This window comes from Dipodomys merriami, unplaced genomic scaffold, assembly GCF_024711535.1.
Source record: "Dipodomys merriami isolate MVZ:Mamm:240054 unplaced genomic scaffold, mDipMer1.0.p SCAF_57, whole genome shotgun sequence".
Lineage (NCBI taxonomy): Eukaryota > Metazoa > Chordata > Mammalia > Rodentia > Heteromyidae > Dipodomys > Dipodomys merriami.
The window spans coordinates 4,123,832-4,144,590 of record NW_027206146.1 but is presented as its reverse complement, the minus strand read 5'-3'; the positions used below and the strand labels follow the sequence as shown (position 1 = coordinate 4,144,590).

General features: G+C 54.7%; 4 protein-coding genes and 2 long non-coding RNA genes across 11 annotated transcripts; 4 read left to right on the top strand and 2 right to left on the bottom strand.

Annotated features, from left to right (window-relative positions):
* Positions 1-1,181: 1,181 nt before the first annotated feature.
* On the bottom strand, positions 1,182-7,532 carry LOC138812730 (uncharacterized). Its single transcript, XR_011367632.1, has 4 exons — positions 7,433-7,532; positions 5,776-5,891; positions 5,439-5,548; positions 1,182-1,358 (listed from the first exon to the last, which is right to left on the bottom strand). It is a non-coding gene; the product is annotated as an uncharacterized lncRNA (long non-coding RNA).
* On the top strand, positions 1,203-5,814 carry Lim2 (lens intrinsic membrane protein 2). Its single transcript, XM_070000850.1, has 4 exons — positions 1,203-1,377; positions 4,227-4,376; positions 5,407-5,541; positions 5,753-5,814. The coding sequence occupies exons 1-4, from the start codon at positions 1,203-1,205 to the stop codon at positions 5,812-5,814; spliced, it is 522 nt and encodes a 173-aa protein (XP_069856951.1).
* Nkg7 (natural killer cell granule protein 7) lies at positions 7,175-8,211 on the top strand. 2 transcript variants are annotated; one of them, XM_070000848.1, is made up of 4 exons: positions 7,175-7,577; positions 7,697-7,804; positions 7,900-8,034; positions 8,127-8,211. In XM_070000848.1, the coding sequence occupies exons 1-4, from the start codon at positions 7,421-7,423 to the stop codon at positions 8,183-8,185; spliced, it is 459 nt and encodes a 152-aa protein (XP_069856949.1). In that variant the 5' UTR covers positions 7,175-7,420; the 3' UTR covers positions 8,186-8,211. The 2 variants fall into 2 exon arrangements, with proteins under 2 accessions (XP_069856949.1, XP_069856948.1); XM_070000847.1 differs by having other exon boundaries at positions 7,181-7,577; positions 7,658-7,804.
* Positions 8,212-9,260: 1,049 nt separating this feature from the next.
* Cldnd2 (claudin domain containing 2) lies at positions 9,261-11,428 on the top strand. Of its 5 annotated transcripts, XM_070000846.1 has the most exons (5): positions 9,261-9,301; positions 9,576-9,754; positions 10,406-10,546; positions 10,979-11,098; positions 11,316-11,428. In XM_070000846.1, exons 2-5 carry the CDS (start codon positions 9,586-9,588, stop codon positions 11,387-11,389), a joined length of 504 nt encoding a protein of 167 aa, XP_069856947.1. In that variant the 5' UTR covers positions 9,261-9,301; positions 9,576-9,585; the 3' UTR covers positions 11,390-11,428. The 5 variants fall into 5 exon arrangements, with proteins under 5 accessions (XP_069856947.1, XP_069856943.1, XP_069856946.1 ...); XM_070000842.1 differs by having other exon boundaries at positions 10,979-11,428; XM_070000845.1 differs by having other exon boundaries at positions 9,266-9,314; positions 9,573-9,754; positions 10,979-11,428.
* LOC138812729 (uncharacterized) lies at positions 10,685-11,376 on the bottom strand. Its single transcript, XR_011367631.1, has 3 exons — positions 11,282-11,376; positions 10,957-11,103; positions 10,685-10,850 (listed from the first exon to the last, which is right to left on the bottom strand). It is a non-coding gene; the product is annotated as an uncharacterized lncRNA (long non-coding RNA).
* A 536-nt stretch (positions 11,429-11,964) lies between the features above and the next one.
* Positions 11,965-18,922, top strand: Etfb (electron transfer flavoprotein subunit beta). Its single transcript, XM_070000841.1, has 6 exons — positions 11,965-12,103; positions 14,729-14,887; positions 15,066-15,224; positions 16,818-16,880; positions 17,076-17,234; positions 18,695-18,922. Exons 1-6 carry the CDS (start codon positions 12,047-12,049, stop codon positions 18,863-18,865), a joined length of 768 nt encoding a protein of 255 aa, XP_069856942.1. The 5' UTR covers positions 11,965-12,046; the 3' UTR covers positions 18,866-18,922.
* The last annotated feature ends 1,837 nt before the right edge of the window (positions 18,923-20,759 follow it).

Sequence of the window (20,759 nt, the reverse complement as noted above, 5' to 3'; positions counted from 1 at the left end):
TACCCCAACACACATCCTGCCCAGGGCCTCAGAAGTGGGTTCTGGGGTCACTTGGTGTGGTCTCCACTTGTCACAGGATGGGGGGGGTCCCAGACCTGTTCCCGCTCCCTCCACTCCCAGACCTGGTCCAGCAACCTGTCCCCCAGAGCTCCTCTGAGCCCTCCCCCCCCACCCTGCCTCGTGCTGACTTATTTCCACCCCCTCCCACACACAACTTTTCCCTCCCCTTCTTTACCCATCCAGACCCCTTTCTCCTTTCTTGATCCTCATTCCTTGGGGCCCGGACCGGCCTCCTCACCCTTTCTGCCCTGAGCACCCCTTGCACTGTGGACCCCTGCACAACCCTGCAGTATCCCTGCTCTTCTCAGTGGATCAATAAATGGATGGTTGTCTTCTAGCACTGCGTTGGTGGCAAGTTATTTCCCGGTTCAGGCTGCCTGGTGCTGTGAGGAGCAGGGAGGGCTTGAGGAGGCCAGAGGGGCTGTGTGGGGGGGGGGGGGGCAGGGAATGGAGAGGCCAGAGGGGCCATGGGGGGGGGGGCATCAGCATCCCTGCCTCAGCGATTCCCATTGGAACCTCTGCCACCACTGCATTTCTGTCCACTAGAAGCTACTGGACCCCGGGGCCCATTGTGTGTGTGGCTCATAGGTCTATTGTAGGGGGGGATTAAGGGATTTGGGGACCTGCAGGACAGGGAGGACAGAGACCTGGCTCGGCTCAGTCTGCACAGAGGGGCTGTGGCGGAAGGAGGGCTCCGCACGAGCTCTGCCACGCAGGTAGGCACCAGACATGGGCCGATCGTTTTCAAGAGAGGGGTGTTGCAGCCCCCTCACCTCCCAGGGGTCCCCCATCCCCACCCCTCAGCTAGGACTCAGGGCCCCAGATCCAAGCCTGTTTCTTACCACAGATCAGACAGCCAAAGACCCCAGCCTCCTCTTCCCGTAGGCCACTGGTTCAGGCCCTAGCCAACTCCCTCAGACCCAGGGGTCCAGGCCCCAGCCTCTTCCCTCAGACCCAGGGGTCCAGGCTCCAGCCTCCTCCCTCAGACCCAGGGGTCCAAGCCCAGCCTCCTCCCTCAGACCCAGGGGTCCAGGCCCAGCCTCCTCTGTCAGACTTGAATCCAAGCCCCAGGCCCCCCCTCTCCTAGGTCCCTTGAGTCCAGTGTCCCCCTGTGTCTGTCATCTGTCCCTCCACAGGTCACCATGTACAGCTTCATGGGTGGCGGCCTCTTCTGTGCCTGGGTGGGGACCGTGCTGCTGGTGGTGTCCACGGCCACGGACCACTGGATGCAGTACCGGCTGTCGGGGTCCTTTGCCCACCAGGGCCTATGGCGATACTGCCTGGGCCCCAAGTGCTACCTGCAGACGGAGAGCATTGGTGAGCCATGCCCGCCAGGGCCCCCACAGACCCTGAGGGGATGCCACCAGCAGGAGAGGGGCAGAAGCTGGCTCTAGGACTGGGTTTGAGTGGCCCTGTGGAGTGTGCAGGTTTGGGGGTTGGCTGAGGAGGGAGGTGATATTTCCTGACACAGAAAGGTGTGACTCATGGGGTCTACAGAACAACCAGAGCAGAAGTGTGTGCACAATTGCTGGGAACCATGGTGGCGGGAGGGCCCATGCCCGCGTCTGGGGGTGTGGAGTAGAGGATGAAGAACTCTTCTTTCCAAATCTTCTTTGTGCACTGAGGATTGATCCCAGAGCCTCCAGTCCGGTGTTGGACAAGTGCTCTACCACGCAAGCCACGCCCTCCGCCAATTGAGGATTTTTTGTTTGTTGCTAGGTTTTTTTTGTTCTATTTTGTTTTTTCAATCATGGGGCTTGAACTCAGGACGTGGGTGCTGTCCCAGAGCTCTTTCACTCAAGGCTAGCACTCTAGCGCTCTAGCACTTTGAGCCAAAGCTCCACTTCCGGTTTTCTAGGGGTTCCTTGGAGCTAAGAGTCTCATGGATTTTCCTGCCTCAACTGGCTTCAAGCCATGACCCTCAGATCTCAGCCTCCTGAGTAGCTAGCAAGACAGATGTGAGCCACCGGCGCTCAGACAGCCCTTTGGTTTTTATTTCATTTTTGATAACTTTGCCTGGTTAGCCCTAAACTCATGATCCTCTTATCCCTGCTTCCCCAATCAAATAGCTGGGATTACAGGGGTGAACCGTGCCTGGTTTGAGTGAAGGAATGGTTAGTACTTACTGCATGCTGGGAGGGGGAAGGAGAGAGAGAGAGAGAGAGAGAGAGAGAGAGAAAGGGAAGGAGGGAGATTCCTACATAGAGATAGTAGATATAGTATATTACATGGTATATGTTATATATTAGTAATACCCATAGTATATTAATATTATATTAATAATATCCATATGATATAGAATATAGTAAACTGATCATAAAAAGTACACTATTAAATACAATGTATTATGCAATCTAGTATACCATAATTGATGGTGTATATGACATCACACAATATTTTATGTCATATATTAATAAATTAGCAATTTATTAGTAATACATGGAGCAGTACTATGCTCTAGGGAGAAAGGGAGAGCCCACGGTCACTGAGCCTTGTGGCAAGGGTAAACTGAGGCAGGGGACCTGCCTGACTTCACATGGGTGACATTTGTGACCTCTGTGACACTTGGCCGGCTCAGGGAGGGCTCTGAACTGTGTCTCCGTCTTTGCCAGACAGCACAGGGTGGAGGGGGGGCGGCGGGAGGGGGGGAGGGCACACTTCCAGAATATCCTCAACGTCTCTCACCCAGAAGTTCTGGAGTCCTTTTTATTTTTTCTAGTTACGGAAATTTGAACTCAGGGTTTCACACTTGCTGGGCACTGCCTCCCCCGCCCCGCCCCCTGGCCTTTTCAGTTAGTTTCTTTTTCAGATGGAGTATAGGGGTAACCTTACCCAACCCCAAGCCAGTATCAGACAGCTCTCCTCCTCCTCCATCTCTAGAGTAGCAGGGATTACAGATGTGTGCTGCTGCACCTGACTTCTCTTTGCTGTGGTGCTGGGGTCAAAACCTAGGGCCTTGTATCTGCTAGGCTGGCACTTTACCACTGAGCACAAATCCTGCCCTGGTTTGGCTGGCCTCATTTGCTCGCCAACTCGAATCTGCTTCCAAATGAGAGCAGGAGGCTTGGGCTGGCTTCCCCGGGCAACCGAGTAGGAGGATGAGGCTGTGATTGCTTCCCAGGGTCTGTCCTGAAGAGCCAGCCCTGGGCCAGCACAGCAGAGGAGAGGCCTCCAAATGCGGAGAGCTGGAGGAGGGAGGTGGGGGCAGATGCCACGCATGTGTGAAAAGCCGTCCATGCTTCACACACAGCAAAGGGAAAGAGAGTGTGAGAACAGAGTGCCATTAGCAGGAAGGAGGGGGAGTGCTTCCTTCTGTCCTTTCCTCTGTCCATGCATCCAACCACTCACTCATCCATTGGTCCGTGGACCTGTCTGTCTGTCTGTCTGTCTGTCTGTCTGTCTATATCTATTTTTCTATCTATCTATCCATGTATCTATCCATCCATCTACCTACCCATCTATTTACCTGTCAGTTGGTCTGTTTTACCATCCATCCATCCACCATCCATCCATCCATCCATCCATCCATCCATCCATCCATCCATCCATCCATATGTTTACATCTTTCAATCAATCAACTAATATTCTATCTATCTATTCACTGATATGTCAGTCTGTCTACCCATTGGTTCTATGCATGTCCATCCATCCATTTGCCTGTTTGTTTGTCTATTTTTCCATCCATTTGTCTATATTTATCTGTCTATTTATCTATCATCCATCCATCTGACAGTCTATCTTATTGGTCTGTCAGTCTACCCATTTGTCTATCCATCCATCCATCCTTCCACCCATCTATCAAATACATACATACATACATTCATACATACACACATGTGCACATATATTGGACATGCATTTCTGTGTAAACCAAGCTGTGTGGACAAGTGGGAGGGTACATCCCAAGAATTAGGCCAGCCCTCTCCTCAGGAAGGAAGCAGTCTAGAGGGGACACAGGCAAAGTCAGTCATCGCCCAGAGCAGCCAGGGAGGATGCTTCTCAGAGCAGGTCTTCAGAGTTGGGCTTTGGAGGGTGAAGATGAGTTTGTCAGGAGAAAAGGAGAGCAGTTGCTAAGAAGCAGAGGAGGAACTGAGGCAGATGTATGGAGCAGGACAGGACACCCTGGTCTGCAGGGGGGCTAGGGGTGACCTGCGGTGTTCTCACAGCCTACTGGAATGCCACCCGGGCCTTCATGATCCTGTCTGCACTGTGCGCCACGGCGGGCATCGTCATGGGAATCCTGGCCTTCGCGCAGCAGTCCACCTTCACCCGCCTCTCCCGGCCCTTCTCTGCAGGCATCATGTTCCTGGCCTCCAGTGAGTGAACTGCCTTCCCCTCCTCCCTCCCTTCCCCCTCCCTCTCCTCCTCCCTTCCCTCCTCCCCCATCCTTCCCTTTCCTCCTCCCTCTTCCCTCCTTTCCTTCCTCCTCCCTCCTTCCCCTCCTCCCTCCCCTCCTCTTTCCCTCCTCTCCACCCCTCCCCTCTTCCCCCTCCCCTCCTCCCTTCCTTCCTCTTTCCCACTCCCACTCCTACCTTCCCATTCCCCACTCTCCAGCCCATCCTCTAAACCAACTCCATGATCATCCGATCTCCCTTCCTCCTTCCTTCTTGCTTCCTTTCTTCTTTCCTTTCACCTTCCTTCCTTCCTCCCTCCTTCTTCCTTCCTTCCCTTCCTCCCTTCTTTCCTCCCTCCCTCCCTCTTCCTTCCTTCCTTCCTCCCTCCCTCTCTCTCTCCCCTTTCCTCCCTCCTTCCCTCATTCTTCCTTCCTTCCCTTCCTTCCTTCCTTCTTTCCTCCTTCCCTCCCTCCCTCTTCCTTCCTTCCTTCCTTCCTTCCCTCCATGCTTCCTTCCTTCCTGGCAGATATCACTAAGTCCCTCCACGCTGAGGCTTTGTTGGTGTTTTATTTCACAAGTAATTGATGGGATTACAATCCAGGACTGTTCAACTTCCAGCTCTCCCTGCCTCTCCAAGGCTGGGCTAAGAACCCCAAACATATAGTCACCTGTTGGGATTTCCTGGTGTGCAGCCAAGGAGATGAGCCAGCCATCTTTACATAAACTCCCCATGTGGTCAGGAGTATCCAGGACATTCCTCTTATTCAGGAAGTCCCAAGGCTTCAGCCCCCTTTCCTGGACCAGGGTCTTTCTTCATTGTGATTGATTGAATATGGCATAGTAGGATTTGAACTCCTGGCCTTGTGCTTGCTAGGCAGGTGCTTTACTACTTGAGCCACGCCTCCAGCCCTGTCCTCCTCCCCCCACTCTTCTGCACCTCATTCTCAATCCAGCCCCACCCTTAGCCTCTGCAAGGCCTGGCCTGTCCCCCACCCCACCCCTCTCCCCCCAGCCCTCTTCGTCCTGTTGGCCTTGGCCATTTACACTGGTGTCACCGTGAGCTTCCTGGGCCGGCGCTTTGGGGACTGGCGCTTTTCCTGGTCCTACATCCTGGGCTGGGTGTCTCTGCTGATGACCTTCTTTGCAGGTACAGGCTGAGGGGAGGAGGGCAGTTGCTGGGAGTCAGGTGGGCACTGGGTGGGGGGTGGGGGGAATGCAAGGCCACAAGAGACCACAGAGACAGTCTGAAGTCACCAGGGCTGGGAAGTTGGGGGGCTGTGGGCACAGAGAGGGTCTTGCAGGGTGACTTTGGGGGGACCAAAGCAAGATCTCTGTCCTCTGCCCCCCTCCACCCATAGGGATTTTCTACATGTGCGCCTACCGCATGCATGAGTGTCGCCGCCTGTCCACCCCGCGCTGACCGCCCACCAAGTCCAGCGGCTGGAAGCTACGCCGAGGTCACCGGAGAGGAGAGGGAGGGTCTGGAGGGCCCGGTTCCTGGGGGAATGAGGAGGCTCAGCCCTGGCCTCTGGGCAGAGCCCCTGACTCCTGCATCCTGTCCTAAGGGGGAAGGGGGGTCACAGACAAGGATGGAGCCCCCACCCGCCCCTTGGGTTGTTAGTGCAGTGGCAAATCCTTTAGAGGGTCTAATAAAACTGAGGTGAAACCAGGCCCAGGTGTGAATCCATGAGGGGCTGGGGCGGGAAGAAACAGAGGCTGGGTGTTGGGGAGGGAGGGAGGGAGGGAAGGAGGGGTGCTGTGTAATGTTCACCCCAAATTTTTAAGTTTCTGGAGACCTGGGAATGGAAGACTCATTCTCCACCCAGAGCACTTTAGCTTCTAGAAAAGTTGACTTCCACCCTCCAGAAATGGAGGGGCAGGCAGCTCTCCCAGAGATTCCCCCAGCTCCCAACCCGGCCTCTTCACACTGACTGTAGCCTTGACGTTAACCTGCGCTCCAACCACTCAGTCATGAGCTTCTTCCTCAAGTGTTGACCCAGTGCCAAAGGCTTTCCTGAGTGGATCCTAATCATGAGAATATTTATGATACCCCATGCTAATAAATGTGATATGAATAGAAGCTTGGTCCCAGAAGCGTGATTTATTAAGTTCTGTGCAAATAATAGTAGCTCTATATTTATAGAGGCGCCTGTGATCATCATGGAAAATGAAACCTCATTGTGATGATAATTTATCGGGGCCTCTGTAAGTGGAAATATGGAGGCTTATTCTAGAGATAATAGTGATCTTAGAAGGAGAACTCCAGGTGGGGTGCCAATGGCTCACTCCTGTAATCCTAGCTACTCAGGAGGCTGAGATCTGAGGATTCTATCTGTCTTTTGTTCCTCCTTTGGGAGATCCCTCTCCCCATTTCTTCCTGCCTTTGACTAGGTGAAGACGTGGGCTAGTCATTCTCTCTACAATCTTTCAACATCCTTACTCCTCCTCTTGTTTGTCTGCTCTGGGCAAAAACTCTTGAGCCCAAGACTTGGAGTCTGAGCCTCCCTGCCTCTCTCCCTTTCTTCTCTGGCACTGGACTTCCGGTCCTTAGCCTGGCCTTTGGTGGAGACCCTAGAGCTGGGGCCCTCCTCTCCCACATTAGAAAATTGCAAAACCACCGGAAAGCATGACACAGGTCCCCAACTGTCCCCTCCTACCTAACTCACTCCCCCCCCCCTCGGTGGCCTCTTCTCTTCTCTACCCTCCCCCCCCAGGCCACCCCCTCTCCCCTTCCTGGAAGCCCTCTCTAGTGTAGAGGGCTCCAGAACCTGCAAGTTCTAAAACCACCACTGAAACCACCATGGGCCTGACACCTCAAGAGCCCTCCCCCACCACAGGGCTGGACTGAAGAGGGGTGGGGGGGCTGGGGAGGAAGCCATCCGTTATCTGCGCAACTCTGAAAGGGAGGAGGTATAAAGAGCCTTGACTGACCTCATACCCGACCCCTAAGCTGCTCTGAGGCCTGGGGAATCCAGGTGTCTTCTTTCTCTGAAGTCCAGCCCCTTCTTCTCCCAGAGATCACCCCCATGGAGCCCTACCGGTCCCTGGCACTGCTGGCTGGGTCCCTGGGCTTGATTTCCTGCTTGATTGCTGTCAGCACCGATTTCTGGTTCGTAGCTCTAGGACCCAATCTCTCAGCTCACTCAGGCCTCTGGCCCAGGGGGTCCCAGGATCCCGTAGCAGGTAAGGAGGAACAGATCCGTGGGTGCGGGCAGGGACGGCCAAGCAGGGACCAGGTGCTCAGAAGCCTTCTCTCCTATCAGCCTACATTCACGTGACTCAGAGTTTCTGCATTCTGGCAGCCCTTTGGGGCCTGGTGTCTGTGGGCTTTCTGGTCCTGTCCTACATCCCTGCCTTGTCCGCGCCAGGCCGAGGTCCTCTGCTGTCCACCATCACAGCCTTTGCTTCAGGTGAGGAGCCCAGGCCTAAGCAGCGTCTCGGGCGGTGGTGGCAGTGGAGGTCCTGCGGAGGGAATCAGCCCTGTCTCTCTGATCCTCATCCCCAGCCCTGTCCCTGATCGTGGCCATGGCCGTGTATACCAGCGAGCGCTGGGACCAACATCCACATCCCCAGATTCAGACGTTCTTCTCCTGGTCGTTCTACCTGGGCTGGGTCTCGGCCATCTTGTGGCTGTGTACAGGTAATCACCCAGCCCGCTTCCCTGGGGAGCATGGGGGGGGGGGGGCGTGCAGGACGGAAGCAAGGTGCTAAATGCTCGTCTGGCCATCACAGGTTCCCTGAGTCTGGCCACTCACTGTAGCGCCCCTCGACCCGGCTATGAAGCCATGTGAAAGGAAGGAAAAAAAGAAAAGAAAAAAAAGCAAGTTTGGGGCATTGTGTTGAGATGTTAAGAGCTATGGGAAAGGAATGTTTGATTCTGCCTCCATCTCACCCTCCTGGCCATAGTCCTTCAACGATTCCTTTACTTTCAATAAAAAATTGTGCTCAACTCTGATTGTCCCAAGAGCTTCAGTCAAGACAGAAGCCAACCATAGAGCAGTGACCCTGGGAAGCCAGAGGAAGGTGAGTGTTGCTCAGATCTGTCCCCCGGTCTGTAGGGGACTTCCACGCTGTGTAGACACAGGCTCCCTTTTATTAATTGAAGCACCAGGACTTGAACAACTCAGGGCCTCATTCTCGTGCTTAGCCTTTCCATTCATGGTTGGTACTCTACCACTTGAGCCACGTCTCCAGTTCTGGGTTTTTGCTAGGTAATTGGAGAAAAGAGTCTCTTTGGATTTGTCTGCCTGGGCTGGCTTTGAACCTCTATCTTCAGATCTCAGCCTCCTGATTAGCTAGGATTACAAGCCTGAGCCACCTGCTCCAGCTCCTTTTTTGCCTCCAGAGACAGGGCCTCACTAACTTTGTCTGAACTGGCCTTGAACTTGAAATCCTCCTGTCTTTGTCTTCCAAATAACTGTATATTTCCTTTCCTTTCTCTGAAGCTTTCCTATCTCCTTATTTCTTTTTCTATTTCTGACTGTACTAATGGGTTATTTTTGTTGTTGTCCTTTTTTTGGCAGCGGGGGGGGGGGGGGGGGTTTGAACTCAAGGAATTTGCCAGGCAGTGGCTCTACCACTTGAGCCAGGCCCCAAGCCTGTTTTCCCCAGCTTTCCTTTGCTCTCAGGCCTGGGAGGACGCCAGGAGAGTTTATGCGTGCCTGGAAAGTAAAGGGAATAGAAGTTTCTAGAAGGGCTTGATCTACCAAGACATAGGTCCCAAGCTCCCCACCCCCCCAATGAGCTATTTTACCCTCATTCTGTGAGAACTGCTGGCTGGTGTGTACCCAGATGTTGCCCCTTTAAGTGGTCACTGAGGAAGGGAGTTCTGGAACTCCAGGGGCCTCACAGAGACCCATCCTTCCCCACCCCTTTGGGATCTTGTGTTCAAGAAGCCCTGGGCAGCTGTGAGTCACTTAGGTAGATGTGGGTAGGGATGGGGTGTGGGGGAGGGCACTGGCCCCGGAAGTGACATTTCACTGCAGAGTGGGTAGGGGACAGGCTCCAAACCCTGAGGACTTCAGTGGAGGGGGGTCTGGTCTCCAGAAGGGTGAGGGGGGGTGGGAGGAGTTGAGGGTTTTGAGACAGGGCCTGCACTATGGGGATTCTGAGGATGGGGCCTCCGGCAGGGGTGGGGGGGTCTCGGGGGCCTGGGCAAGCATGTGGGGTTCTTGGCAGCAGCTCCTGCAGCATGGGGGTGAAGCGGAGCCTTCAAAGTGGGGGTGTCCTGCTCAGTCTCTTGACCAATGTCCTCACCGTGCTGTCCACCGCCACTAACTACTGGACCCGTCAGCACGGCGGCCACAGCGGCCTGTGGCAGGAGTGTGTCCAGGGCAACTGCTCCAACATTCCCTGCCAGAGTGAGGCCCCCTGGGGTCAGACCCTCTCCCAGCCCTCCCCCAGGCCCCCCCAGACCCTCTCCCAGACCCTCTCAGCCCCTCCCACAGCCCTCCTCCCAGACCCTCCCCCAGCCCCCCTCAGCCCCTCCCCCAGTCCTCCCCCCAGACCCTCCCCCAGCCCACCCCCACCCTCCCCCCAATATCCTCCCCCAGCCCTCCCCCAGGGCCACTCCCAGACTGCATACCCCACAGCTGCATGTACCCCTCTACACAACATCTGCACAGACCCCTCCCCACCCATTTGCACAGACCACTCCCCATCCCACATTTGCACCGACCCCTCCCCACCCCAACATCTGCACAGACCCCTCCCCCACCCTACATCTGCACGGACCTCTCCCCACCCCAATATCTGTACGGACCCTCTGCACGGACCCCTCTGCACCCCACATCTGCACGGACCTCTCCCACCCCAGGCTCAGACGTGGCCGCCTGCCCCATCGGGTCCCCACAGACACCCGCCTCCCGCCCGCGCCATGAGCCACCGGCACAGACGTGACCCCCGGTCCCGTCGGAACCCCTCATGCTGGGCCGAGGGGGCTCAGCAGGGAGGGTGGCGGTCGGGAAAGCTGCGGGTCGCCCGCGCGGGCTGACGCGGCGGGCCCCCCGTAGCCATGCTGGCCATGACCGGAGCGTGCATGGTGCTGGCGGCGGGCTTCGGCTTGGTGGCCATGGCGATGGGGCTGCGGATCCGGTGCCAAGAGGGCGACTCGCTGCGGGGCCAGACTACCAGCGCCATGCTCTTCCTCAGTGGTGAGATGGACAGAGGCCACAGAGGGTGGGCGAGAGGCGACCCGGGGGCTGGGAGGGGCGGGGCCGACCGGAGAGGCGGGGCCGGGGAGGGGGTGTGGGGCGCGGCCCAGCGGAGGGGCGGGGCCGAGAGGAGGGAAGTCAGGAGGGGCCAAGGGAGGGGGTGTGGGCAGGGCCTATCGGAGGGGGGCATGGGCGGGGCCCAGTGGAGGAGCGGAGCCCAGCGGAGGGGGCGGGGTCCAGAGGAGGGACAGAACCACAGGCTTAACCAAGGGGCGTGGCTCTGGCTGGTTCGGAGGGGGCGGAGCTAAAGGAAAAAGCAGAGGTGAACGAGGTCTGTTAGACCAGGCAGGCCCTAAGGGGCGGAGGATGTGCTCTGGGCGGAGCCCAGATGCAGCCCCTTCCCAGCTTACCTGGTGGGTGGGCGTGACCCAGGGCTGCTGCTGCTGATTGCCTTAACCGGCTACACAGTGAAGAATGCATGGAAGCAGGACGTCTTCTTCTCCTGGTCCTATTTTTCCGGGTGGCTGGCTTTCCCCTTCTCTATTCTCGCGGGTAATCTGCACAGTGGGAAGAGGGGGGAAAACTGCCCGGAGGATCTCCTTCCCCTGCCCCAGCAAACCCCACAGGGACTTTCGGGGTCTCCACTCCCTATTCCCGTAGACCTGGGCCTTGGAACCCCTCTCCCGCCCACCCCCAGTCCCCGGGCCCACCTGGGCGTCCGCCCCCTTGCCCCACCTCCCTACAGCCGCCCCGTGCTCCCCTCCGCCAGGCTTTTGTTTTCTGCTGGCGGACATGATCGTGCAGAGCACCGAGGCCATCAGTGGGTTCCCCGTGTGCCTGTGACTGCGCCTGTCTGGGGCAGAATAAAGAGAGGTTTTTAGCGCCGCGGCTCCGCGTGCTTTTGTGGGGGACATGGGAACAGGGCCTAATAAAAGGTCGGGGACACGGATATGGGGTCACACGGGGTCAGAGAGAGGCTCGGGAAAGACGTGAGGGGAATGTGGAGCAGGGACACGGACCTAGAGACCGGAGGCGATCTCCAAGGCGTGGGGAGGGCGCGGGGGCCACTAGGAAACTGGAGACAGGCAAGAAGAGCTTAGGGAGACAAACGCGGGGGGACCCGGGCACGGAGCGCTGGGGACGCGGGAAGGAGTGACCTAGAAGGGATGATCAGCTCCAAAGACTCCAGAAAGAGTTTACCAGGACCGGGAGGATCTGGGATCCAGTTCCCGGACATGACCTTTCCCCGACTTCCCGGCCGCGCCCCCTTCGCCCAGGCTGTTTCCCTCCCGCCCCGTATCCCGCCTCTCTCCCCGGATTCTGCTTTCTATTGGTCTTCTGACAGCCACTCCGTTCCCGCCTCGGCCTTCTGATTGGCTGTCTGCCGGGGCGCTTGAGTGACTGAGGACGCGCAGGCGCAGAAAGAGAAACCAGGGCGGTGTGTCCGAAGTGGTGAAGCAGGGTGAGGGCTGACTCCGCGCGTGTGGCTGCGGCTGGAAGATGGCGGAGCTGCGCGCACTTGTGGCTGTCAAGAGGGTTATCGACTTCGCAGTGAAGGTGACCGGGTCCCCTCCCACCTCCCTGAGACCGGCGGCCATGTGCTCCCGGGATCACCAGAGTGCACTGACCGGGATCTTAACCTCTGGTCTCTGCCGCCCTCCCCTTCCCCTCCTTCCCCCCCTCCCCCGCCGGATGTCAAAGTCACACTTAGGGGCAAAAGTCAGGGCTGTGAAGTTCTGACACTCGAGCCCTCTGGGGTCAAGACCCCCCCCCCCCCCCCCCGCTATCTTTCCCTGGCTCGGGACTCAGCTCTGGAGGACGACTTAGCTTTTCTATTTCTTACGAGCTGGAGGAGTCAGAGACCCTGTTTAACACACGGAGAAACTGAGGCACAAAGGGTCCCTCCGATGAAGGGAGGATGGGGAGCAGAACACAGAGTCCGTGCCAGATCCTGAGATTCATGCACTAGGGCTCAGACTTTGCACACGAGACAAGTTGTATTCTTAGTACTCAACTTGAATCGCACAGCACCCCAGGTCTGCCATCATGGGAGTCAGATAGGGCCCCTGGAACCCAGAAACTGTCTGCCACACTCATAATTACAGGGTGAGTGAGGAAGCTCGAGCTTTTGTTTGCTTGGGAGTTCAAAGGCCAACTTGGTGGATCTGGAGCCACAGGCCTGGCTGGGGACCCTGCTGGTCTGGCTGGGACATAGGAGGGGACAGCTGTTCCCAGACTATCGTCAGTCAGTGCTTGGCCTACACCTAGCTGAGAGCAGTGGTTTTGTTTTTGTTTTTGGGTGTTCTTTTTTTGTTTTTTTTTTTGGCTTATAAAATTATATATTTTTTCTTTTTTTATTGTGAAAATACTGTACAGAGGGCTTACAATTACAGGGGCAAGATAATGAGTACAGTTTTTTAAATTTTTATTTATTTTTTATTGTGAAAATACTATACAGAGGGGTTATGATTACATGAGCAAGATAATGAGTAGATTTCTTATCAAGCATTGTAGGCTCCTCCTTTGTTTCCCCTTCCCATCCCTTCCCAGCCTTCCCCCCCCCACCCAATTCTTATCAAGCATTGTAGACTCCTCCTTTGTTTCCCTTTCCCATCCCTTCCCATCCTCCCCCAAGAGCAGTGGTTTTGTTCAGTGCTGTTCCTCCATCAGACAGGGAGCTTACCTCTACATTCCCACCACTACTCAGTACAGGGAGACTGACATCCCAGAGGCCTCAGGGTGGGTGAAACATGGCTACAAAGTTGATGCTAATCTTGTCCCTGCCTACTCTGGAAGTAAAGTGGGGATGGGGAAGGGTATAGCAGGCAGATTCAAGTTTGAAAACGTTAATGACATTGAAGTGGGTATTTACCATGTGCCAGGAACCCCTAAGTCCTTCTCACAAGACTGAACCATGTCTGTAGCCTGTCTACACTTTAGCTCATTGGATCAATGAGGACACGGCCCAAGAAGGTCCTATTACAGATCACCCAGCTAATAAGCAGCAGAGAGATTTGAAACCTGAGCAAAAAAAAAAAACAAAAACAAAAATAGTTCCAGACTCCCCAGTGTCCTTTGTTGTGCCAGCATCCACTCACAGCCATACCACCAGAGGACGCGACCGTCTATGCGGTGCAAGGCCTGGCTGCAATGGCAGGGATGTTGCTTCTGCCTGCCTGCCTGCCTGCCTTCCTCCCCTCCCTCCTTCCCTCCCTCCCTCCCTTCTTCCTTCCCTCCTTCCCCCTTCCTTGCTTCCTTCTTTCCTTGATTCCTTTCCTTCTTCCTTTTTTTTTTATAATAATAACTATTTTTATCTTATTTTTTGTGCCAGAACTGGGGCTTGAACTCAGCTTGAACTCACACTCTCCTTAAATTTTTCTGTTCAAGGCTGGTGCTCTACCCCTTGAGCCATACCTTTACTTTGGGCATTGTGCTAGTTAATTGGGATGAGAGTATCTTGGTTTGTTTGTCCTGGACTGGCTTATCTAGCCTGTATGGTTCTTGGCAGCAGTTTCTGTTGTGTTCTCTGTGCTGGGCCAAAGGTCTAGCCACCAGAAGGCACCTTGTAAAACCCTCCTGGCAGCCGGGCATGGGTGGCACGTGCCTATTATCCTAGATACTGGGGAGGCTGAGATCTGAGGGTTGCAGTTCAAAGCCAGCCAGTGCATAAAGTCTGTGAGACTTTTATCTTCCAATCATCCAGCAAAGGGCCAGAAGTGGAGCTGTGACTTAAGTGGTAGATCACCAGTCTCGAGTAAAAAAGTTGAGGAACAGCGCCTAAGTCTTTAGTTCAAACCCCAGCACCAATACATACACACCCAAAACAATAGGAAATGACAGGGTGTGTCACACGCAGTCAGGGTGTGTTTGGGTGTTTCTTTTTATACGCTCGAATGTGGATGAATGAATGAAAGGTTGAGAGGTCATTTTCTAGCCTGAGGCTTGGACAAGCAGTAAGAATGAACTTGTTCAATCTCCCTGGTACCCAGGCAGTAAAAAAGACAGAGTGCCCTGGCCTGGCCTGGGAACTGGAACCCAGCTATAGCCCCAAAGCTGCCTGGCCCTGGCCAAGGCCCTTTTGTGGCTCACCATGGTCCATGGCCTGGGAGAGGAGGGGTTGGCACGGAGGCCCTGGCCTTCTGGTTGCTTTGCTGTGACCCTGTCTTCTCTCCTGCTGGGCAGATCCGAGTCAAGCCGGACAAGTCCGGGGTGGTCACTGACGGTGTGAAGCACTCCATGAACCCGTTCTGTGAGATCGCAGTGGAGGAGGCCGTGCGGCTCAAAGAGAAGAAGCTGGTAAAGGAGGTCATCGCGGTCAGCTGCGGCCCTTCCCAGTGCCAGGTGTGCAGGGACCTAGGGACCTGGACCCCCAGGTCTGAGGGAGGAGGCTGGGTCTGGACCCCCGGGTCTGAGGGAGGAGGCTGGGGTCTGGATCTCTGGGTCTGAGGGAGGAGGACTGGGAGCTAGCTAGGCTTAGTCTTTTGGTGACAGAAGCTATGCCAACCCTCTGTCCTGGCAGGAGACCATCCGTACAGCCCTGGCCATGGGTGCAGACCGGGGTATCCACGTGGAAATACCGGCTGCAGAGGCCAATCACTTGGGGCCCCTGCAGGTGGCAAAGGTCCTGGCCAAGTTGGCAGAGAAAGAGAAGGTGAACCTGGTACTGATGGGCAAGCAGGTAGGTGTGGCCAGATCTGACCCACAGCTCCAATCAGCCTGACCCTGTGGCCAGCCCTGCTCCCACAGGCCCGATCAGCCTGACCCTGTGGATGGCTCAGGGCAGCAACCTTCAGCCTTCAGGGCTGATCAGGGCTGAGCTTAGGGCTTGCTGTCTCCCCTGGCAGAGAATTTGAGCAAGGAGGCCTCATCACTCTGGGTGTCAGGTCCTCTTGGAAGAGACACCAGGGGCTGTGGTTTAGGTCTCCAGGGAGTAAAGGAGAGACCCAGATCAAGGCCAAGAGGACAGAGGGGGAGGAGGAAGGGGTTTCCATTCCACAGAGAGAGTGGAACAGATATTGGAGCCGGGGAGGTCAGCTAGCAGGAGAGGGACGGGGTTCAGCTCCGGACACAGAACAATGCCCTCTGGGACCTGGCAGAGTGGACTGAGGAGGAAGGAGAAACTTGGTTATTACATATTTATTTATTTGCTGAGTTTTGTCATCCAAAAGTCCCATGGCTGGAAGTGTTGGGACAATGTAGATATTACTACTGCCTTTGAAACATGAAAATTGGTGATCCTCAGATCTCATCCTCCTCAGTGGCTGGGATGAGTGGTGTGAGCCCCAGCACCATGCTTGCTATTTTGTTCTGGGACCAGGGACCAAATGAACTGGTCAGGATGCCCTTTGGGCCAGGAAGCAAACTCACTAACCACATTGGCCTCCACAAAAGAGCAAGTTGAGTAGCTCATGTAAATGGACTTCAGGCACAGTGTGTCCCAGGACCACATGTGACACCGCCATCGCCATTTTGTTTGCTGTCTGTAACTGTAGCTCACAGCACACTGACTTAGTGTTCCCCTTGGGAAGAAGACAGCCTTTTCCCCAAGGACTCCACCCAAGCTCCCTGGTCCCATCTGCAGTCATGTGACCATTCCTGACCCAATTGGCAAAGTCCCATTGAATAATTTCGGTGTCCCAGATGTTGGTGACTTCTGGGAGTGTTTGTATAGGTGTTGTCACTGGCTGGGGACCAGGGGTTGCATATCTCTGGGTCCAGAAGGAATCATTCTGCACTTTCTCTAAGCAAACTGTGACTCGTGGTATAGCTTGTTTTGTCAATAAAGTTTTATTGGTCCACCCACACACATACTCATTGACACAGTGTGCTGCTCTGTACTTGTGACACGGATTAGATGACTCACAAAGCCTGAAATATTTTCTTTGAGGCCAATAACGGAAAAAGGTTGGCAACCCCTGGTGTGTGAGTGTGTGTGTGTGTATGTGTGTTGTGTGCATGCGTGCGCACATGCTGGTGCCAGTCCTGGAGCTTGAACTCAGAGCCTGGGCACTGTCTTTTTGCTTTTTCACTCATGGCTAGTGCTCTACCTCTTGCACCACATTTCCACTTCTAGATTTTTGCTGGTTAATTAGAAATGAGAGTCTCACAGATTTTCCTGTCTGGGCTGGTTTTGAACTAGGCTTCTCAGCTCTCAGCCTCCTGAGTAGCTAGGATGACAGGCGTGAGTCCCCATCGCTGTGACTTCTGGAGGCCTACAAGGGCCGTGAGAAGCCCTGACAGCCATCAGACAGCCTTCCCTCTCCCCCGTCAGGCCATCGATGATGACTGTAACCAGACAGGTCAGATGACAGCAGGGCTTCTGGACTGGCCGCAGGTAAGGCCTGGATTGTGATACCATCCCTGGTGCTCTCATTGGCTCACCTCTGTCGTATCTTCATTGGCTCCCCTCCATCTGCTGCTTTCTCATTGGCTCACTCCAATTGCCACATTCTCACTGGTGAGCCAGTGCCCTGTGCCTGACTCTGTAACCTCACCCACTCTCTTCCTCTTTCTCTCTGTGCTTCCCCAGGGCACATTTGCCTCCCAGGTGACTATAGAAGGTGACAAGCTGAAAGTGGAGCGGGAGATTGATGGCGGCCTGGAGACCCTACGCCTGAAGCTGCCAGCTGTGGTGACTGCTGACCTGAGGCTCAATGAGCCCCGCTACGCCACATTGCCCAACATCATGGTGAGCAGGGAAGGGGTTAGAGCCCTGTGGGACCTGGAGGGGCAGTGTATCTCCTGCTGTGGTTGGATGGGAGAAGGGAGGCGCCCAGAAGATGGGATCACCTGGTCACCTTGCCTAGCAGAGCATCTGCTGGGCTATCTCTGCCTATACCAAGAATTCAGGGACAGAGGGAGAATTGGGTGGTTGCCATAGCCAATGGGAAGGCCTCCTGAGTCACAAAAAGGGCTCTCCTTGTCATTCCAGCCAGTGGAAGAAGTTTCCTGGGCAACCTTGGCAAAATTGAGTGGTCTGGGTTCATTGGGGAAGGTTCCTTTGGTAATCTTTGCCATCAGGAAGTTGTCATGTAGGCCATCTTGGTACACTAGAAAGGATTCGCATAGCTTTCTCTTAGCCAAGAAGAAGTGTTCATCATGGCCAGCAGGATGTTTATTGGCTCCGCTTGGCCAATATGGAGAGTTCAGTAGGTCATCTCCACCAATAGAAAAGACTTAGTGTATCATCTCAGCCAATGGGGAAAGTTCAGTGCATTATCTCATCTAATAGGGTGGTTCAGTGCTTCATCTCAGCCAATAAGGAAGGGTCAGCTGGAGGTTGGTGGCTCACACCTGTAATCCTAGCTACTCAGGAGGCTTAGCTATGAGGATTGCCAGTCAGGGCAGGAAAGTCCGTGAGACTCTTATCTCCAAGTAACCACCAGAAAATGGGAAGTGGTGCTGTGACTCAAAGTGGTAGAGCACTAGCCTTGAGCTGGACAGCGTCCAGGCCCAGAGTTCAAACGTCACAATTGACATACATACACACACACACACACACACACACACACACACATACACACACACACACACATACACATACACAAAAGCAAAGGATTTAGTGGGAAGTTTGTTGAGTTCGGTGGAACAGTCTAGATAATAGAGAGGGTTCAGTCAATGGGAGATTCTAAGGCTTTACACTAGAGCAGAATGAGATGATACACCAAATCCATACCATTGGCTGTTTCAGTGTTCAGTGGATCAACTCAACCAGTAAGGAGGGCTCAGTAGGTCAGATCAGCCAGTGAGGACTCAGTGGGTCAGCTCAGCCAATGGGGAAGGTTCAGTGTTCATCTTATCCAATGGATAAGGAGGGCTCAGTAGGTCAGTTCAGCCAATGAGGATTCAGTGAGTGAGCCTAGCTGGTGGGTAAGGTTTAGTGGTCATCTTAGTCAATGGGGAAGGCTCAGTCCGTGAGGATTCAGTGCATCATCTCAGCCAAAAGCTGTGGTCCCCTAAGGAGGAATGTTAGCCTCTCAGGACATTCTAGTCAACAGGAATTGCCCACACCAGGGGTAGTCGGCCCCCAGAGAGATCCTAAGGGCCTAGCCATGGGTATGGTCTATAGATGTGACACCACAGAGAAGAGCTTTTGGCAAGGCAGGCAGGGCTTCCATGGTCCTCTGAGCTGAGGCTTCCTATGTACAGAAAGCAAAGAAGAAGAAGATTGAAGTGATTAAGGCCGGAGACCTGGGCGTGGACCTGACCTCCAAGCTTTCTGTGGTCAGCGTGGAGGACCCACCTCAGCGCACAGCTGGCGTCAAGGTAGAGACCACCGAGGACTTGGTAGCGAAGTTAAGGGAGGTGGGGCGCATTTGAGCCCCTTCCCGGAAGCAGAACAATAAAACCATGACTTTTTTTTTTCCTGATACCTCATCCCCTGTCCATCCACTCTTTGATTCATTCATCAGACATTGACTTAAATCTCCTGGGTACCAGGCCTAGTGCTGGGTGAGGCCTGGGAGCCCAGTGAGTCACATCCACACTCTCAGGGCCACACTGCTGGGGACAGGTTCTGAAGTTCAGGGTGCTGGGTGTGGGGAACCTGGATGGGGTTCCTGGCTTGGCTGCTGAGGTCACAGGTACCTCCCAGGAAGAATATCAGGGAGGTGGTGGAAAGAGCTGCTTCCTGCAGAAGGTTTGTCAAGTCCTGTCACCTGCCACATCCTTGCAGAGACTCGGGCCTGGGTACTATCCCTAGGCTTTTTTCACTCAAGGCAGGTGCACTACCACTTACGCCACAGCTCCACTTCTGGCTTTTTGGTGGTGAGCTGAAAATGATAATTCTCAGGGACTTTCCTGTCCTGGCTGGCTTTGAACCACAATCCTTAGATCTCTGCCTCCTGAATAGCTAGATACTGACTTGAGCCACTGGCACCTAGCTAAAGGACTTCTTTTCCTTTGCTTTTTTTTTTTTTTTTTTGCTGGTCATGGGGCCTGGGCGCTGTTCCTCAGCTCTTCAGCTCAAGGCTAGTGCTCTACCACTGGAGCCACAGCGCCACTTCCAGCTTTTTCTGTTTATGTGGTGCTGAGGAATCGAACCCAGGGCCTCATGCTTTCAAGGCATGCACTCTACCGCTGAGCTACCTTCCCAGCCCCAAGGACTTCTTTTCCTAATTTGTGTATTTAGTTTTTTTCAAGATGGCCTCACCTTCTTGTCCAAGCTGGCCTGGAAGTCACCACATAGCCCAGGTTGGCTTCTAACTCTAGATCTCCTGACTTGGCCTCCCAAGTGCTGAGATTACAACTGTGTGCCACCATGCCTGTCTCACCGTAGGGTTTTGAAAGTTTAATTTATGTAGCATCTCCAGATACACAGATGATACTCAGTCTAGCTTATTACCATGCTTATTACCTTAATGAGGAGGGCTGTACCAGGACTCAGAGGACTGGGAGCTGCACACGGGCCCCAGTCCAGCATGGTGCTAGTCTTTGGCCCTCTCAGGTCCAGCTTCTCCCTCCAGCTGTGCATCCTACAGGTCCCTTGCCATCTGTCAGCCCTCATCTCTTGGTTTGTAAAAAGGAATGCCCAGCATAGAGGGCCACAGAAGGGTTTGGCCCAGTAATACATGGAAGGAATTTAGCGTGGTTCCTGGTGCAACATAAATAGTAATTATTGTTATGGTACTTAATAACGTGAGACATGAATGGCAAGGTGTGGCGTAGCCAGATTGGAAGGGGTGAAATCATTCCAGGTAGAGGAAACAGCACAGGCAGCAGCTGGCACCGGAAATGGGGAGAAATAGGTGGATTCACCAAAGACTGGAGGAAACTGGAGATCGGAGAGGAGACAGCGAGAAAAGGAACAGGGAAAAAAGATGGAGTCTGGGTAGTGGAGAGCAAGAGGAGGGGCTAGGACTTGAGGCTCAGGGGGAGTGGGGTTCAGAGGGGGAGGGTTGGGAGGGAGGGTGATGGACACCTGCTCAGGTGAGAGCCATCCTGGAAGGGAAGAACCGGGAGGTGGGAGGGGTCAGAGGGAGGATGGCGAGTTCAACGGGAAAAAAGCACCTGTGTCGGGTGGGGTGGGGGGTCTGAGAGTGCTGGAAGCTATGGGGCTGGAGGAGGAGGAGGGGAGAAGCAGGACCAGACGTGGATCTCCAAGGCTGCATGGAAGACAGACTGCACTGGAAGCCAGAAGGGGGCCAAGAAAGAAGGCTGAGTGGGGGGCCAGGGCTCCCCCAAATGTCACCTCACTCCTCTAGGAAGTCTTCCT

Bases quoted from the DNA above. Each gene is read 5' to 3' on its own strand.
- Lim2 (XM_070000850.1), top strand. From the start codon at position 1,203: ATGTACAGCTTCATGGGTGGCGGCCTCTTCTGTGCCTGGGTGGGGACC. The intron at 1,378-4,226 runs GTGAGCCATGCC...GTGTTCTCACAG, and splicing joins CCTGCAGACGGAGAGCATTG to CCTACTGGAATGCCACCCGG. The intron at 5,542-5,752 runs GTACAGGCTGAG...CTCCACCCATAG, and splicing joins GCTGATGACCTTCTTTGCAG to GGATTTTCTACATGTGCGCC.
- Nkg7 (XM_070000847.1), top strand. From the start codon at position 7,421: ATGGAGCCCTACCGGTCCCTGGCACTGCTGGCTGGGTCCCTGGGCTTG. The intron at 7,578-7,657 runs GTAAGGAGGAAC...CTCTCCTATCAG, and splicing joins GTCCCAGGATCCCGTAGCAG to CCTACATTCACGTGACTCAG. The intron at 7,805-7,899 runs GTGAGGAGCCCA...CCTCATCCCCAG, and splicing joins CATCACAGCCTTTGCTTCAG to CCCTGTCCCTGATCGTGGCC.
- Cldnd2 (XM_070000842.1), top strand. From the start codon at position 9,586: ATGGGGGTGAAGCGGAGCCTTCAAAGTGGGGGTGTCCTGCTCAGTCTC. The intron at 9,755-10,405 runs GTGAGGCCCCCT...GGCCCCCCGTAG, and splicing joins CTCCAACATTCCCTGCCAGA to CCATGCTGGCCATGACCGGA. The intron at 10,547-10,978 runs GTGAGATGGACA...GGCGTGACCCAG, and splicing joins CGCCATGCTCTTCCTCAGTG to GGCTGCTGCTGCTGATTGCC.
- Etfb (XM_070000841.1), top strand. From the start codon at position 12,047: ATGGCGGAGCTGCGCGCACTTGTGGCTGTCAAGAGGGTTATCGACTTC. The intron at 12,104-14,728 runs GTGACCGGGTCC...CCTGCTGGGCAG, and splicing joins TTATCGACTTCGCAGTGAAG to ATCCGAGTCAAGCCGGACAA. The intron at 16,881-17,075 runs GTAAGGCCTGGA...GTGCTTCCCCAG, and splicing joins GGCTTCTGGACTGGCCGCAG to GGCACATTTGCCTCCCAGGT.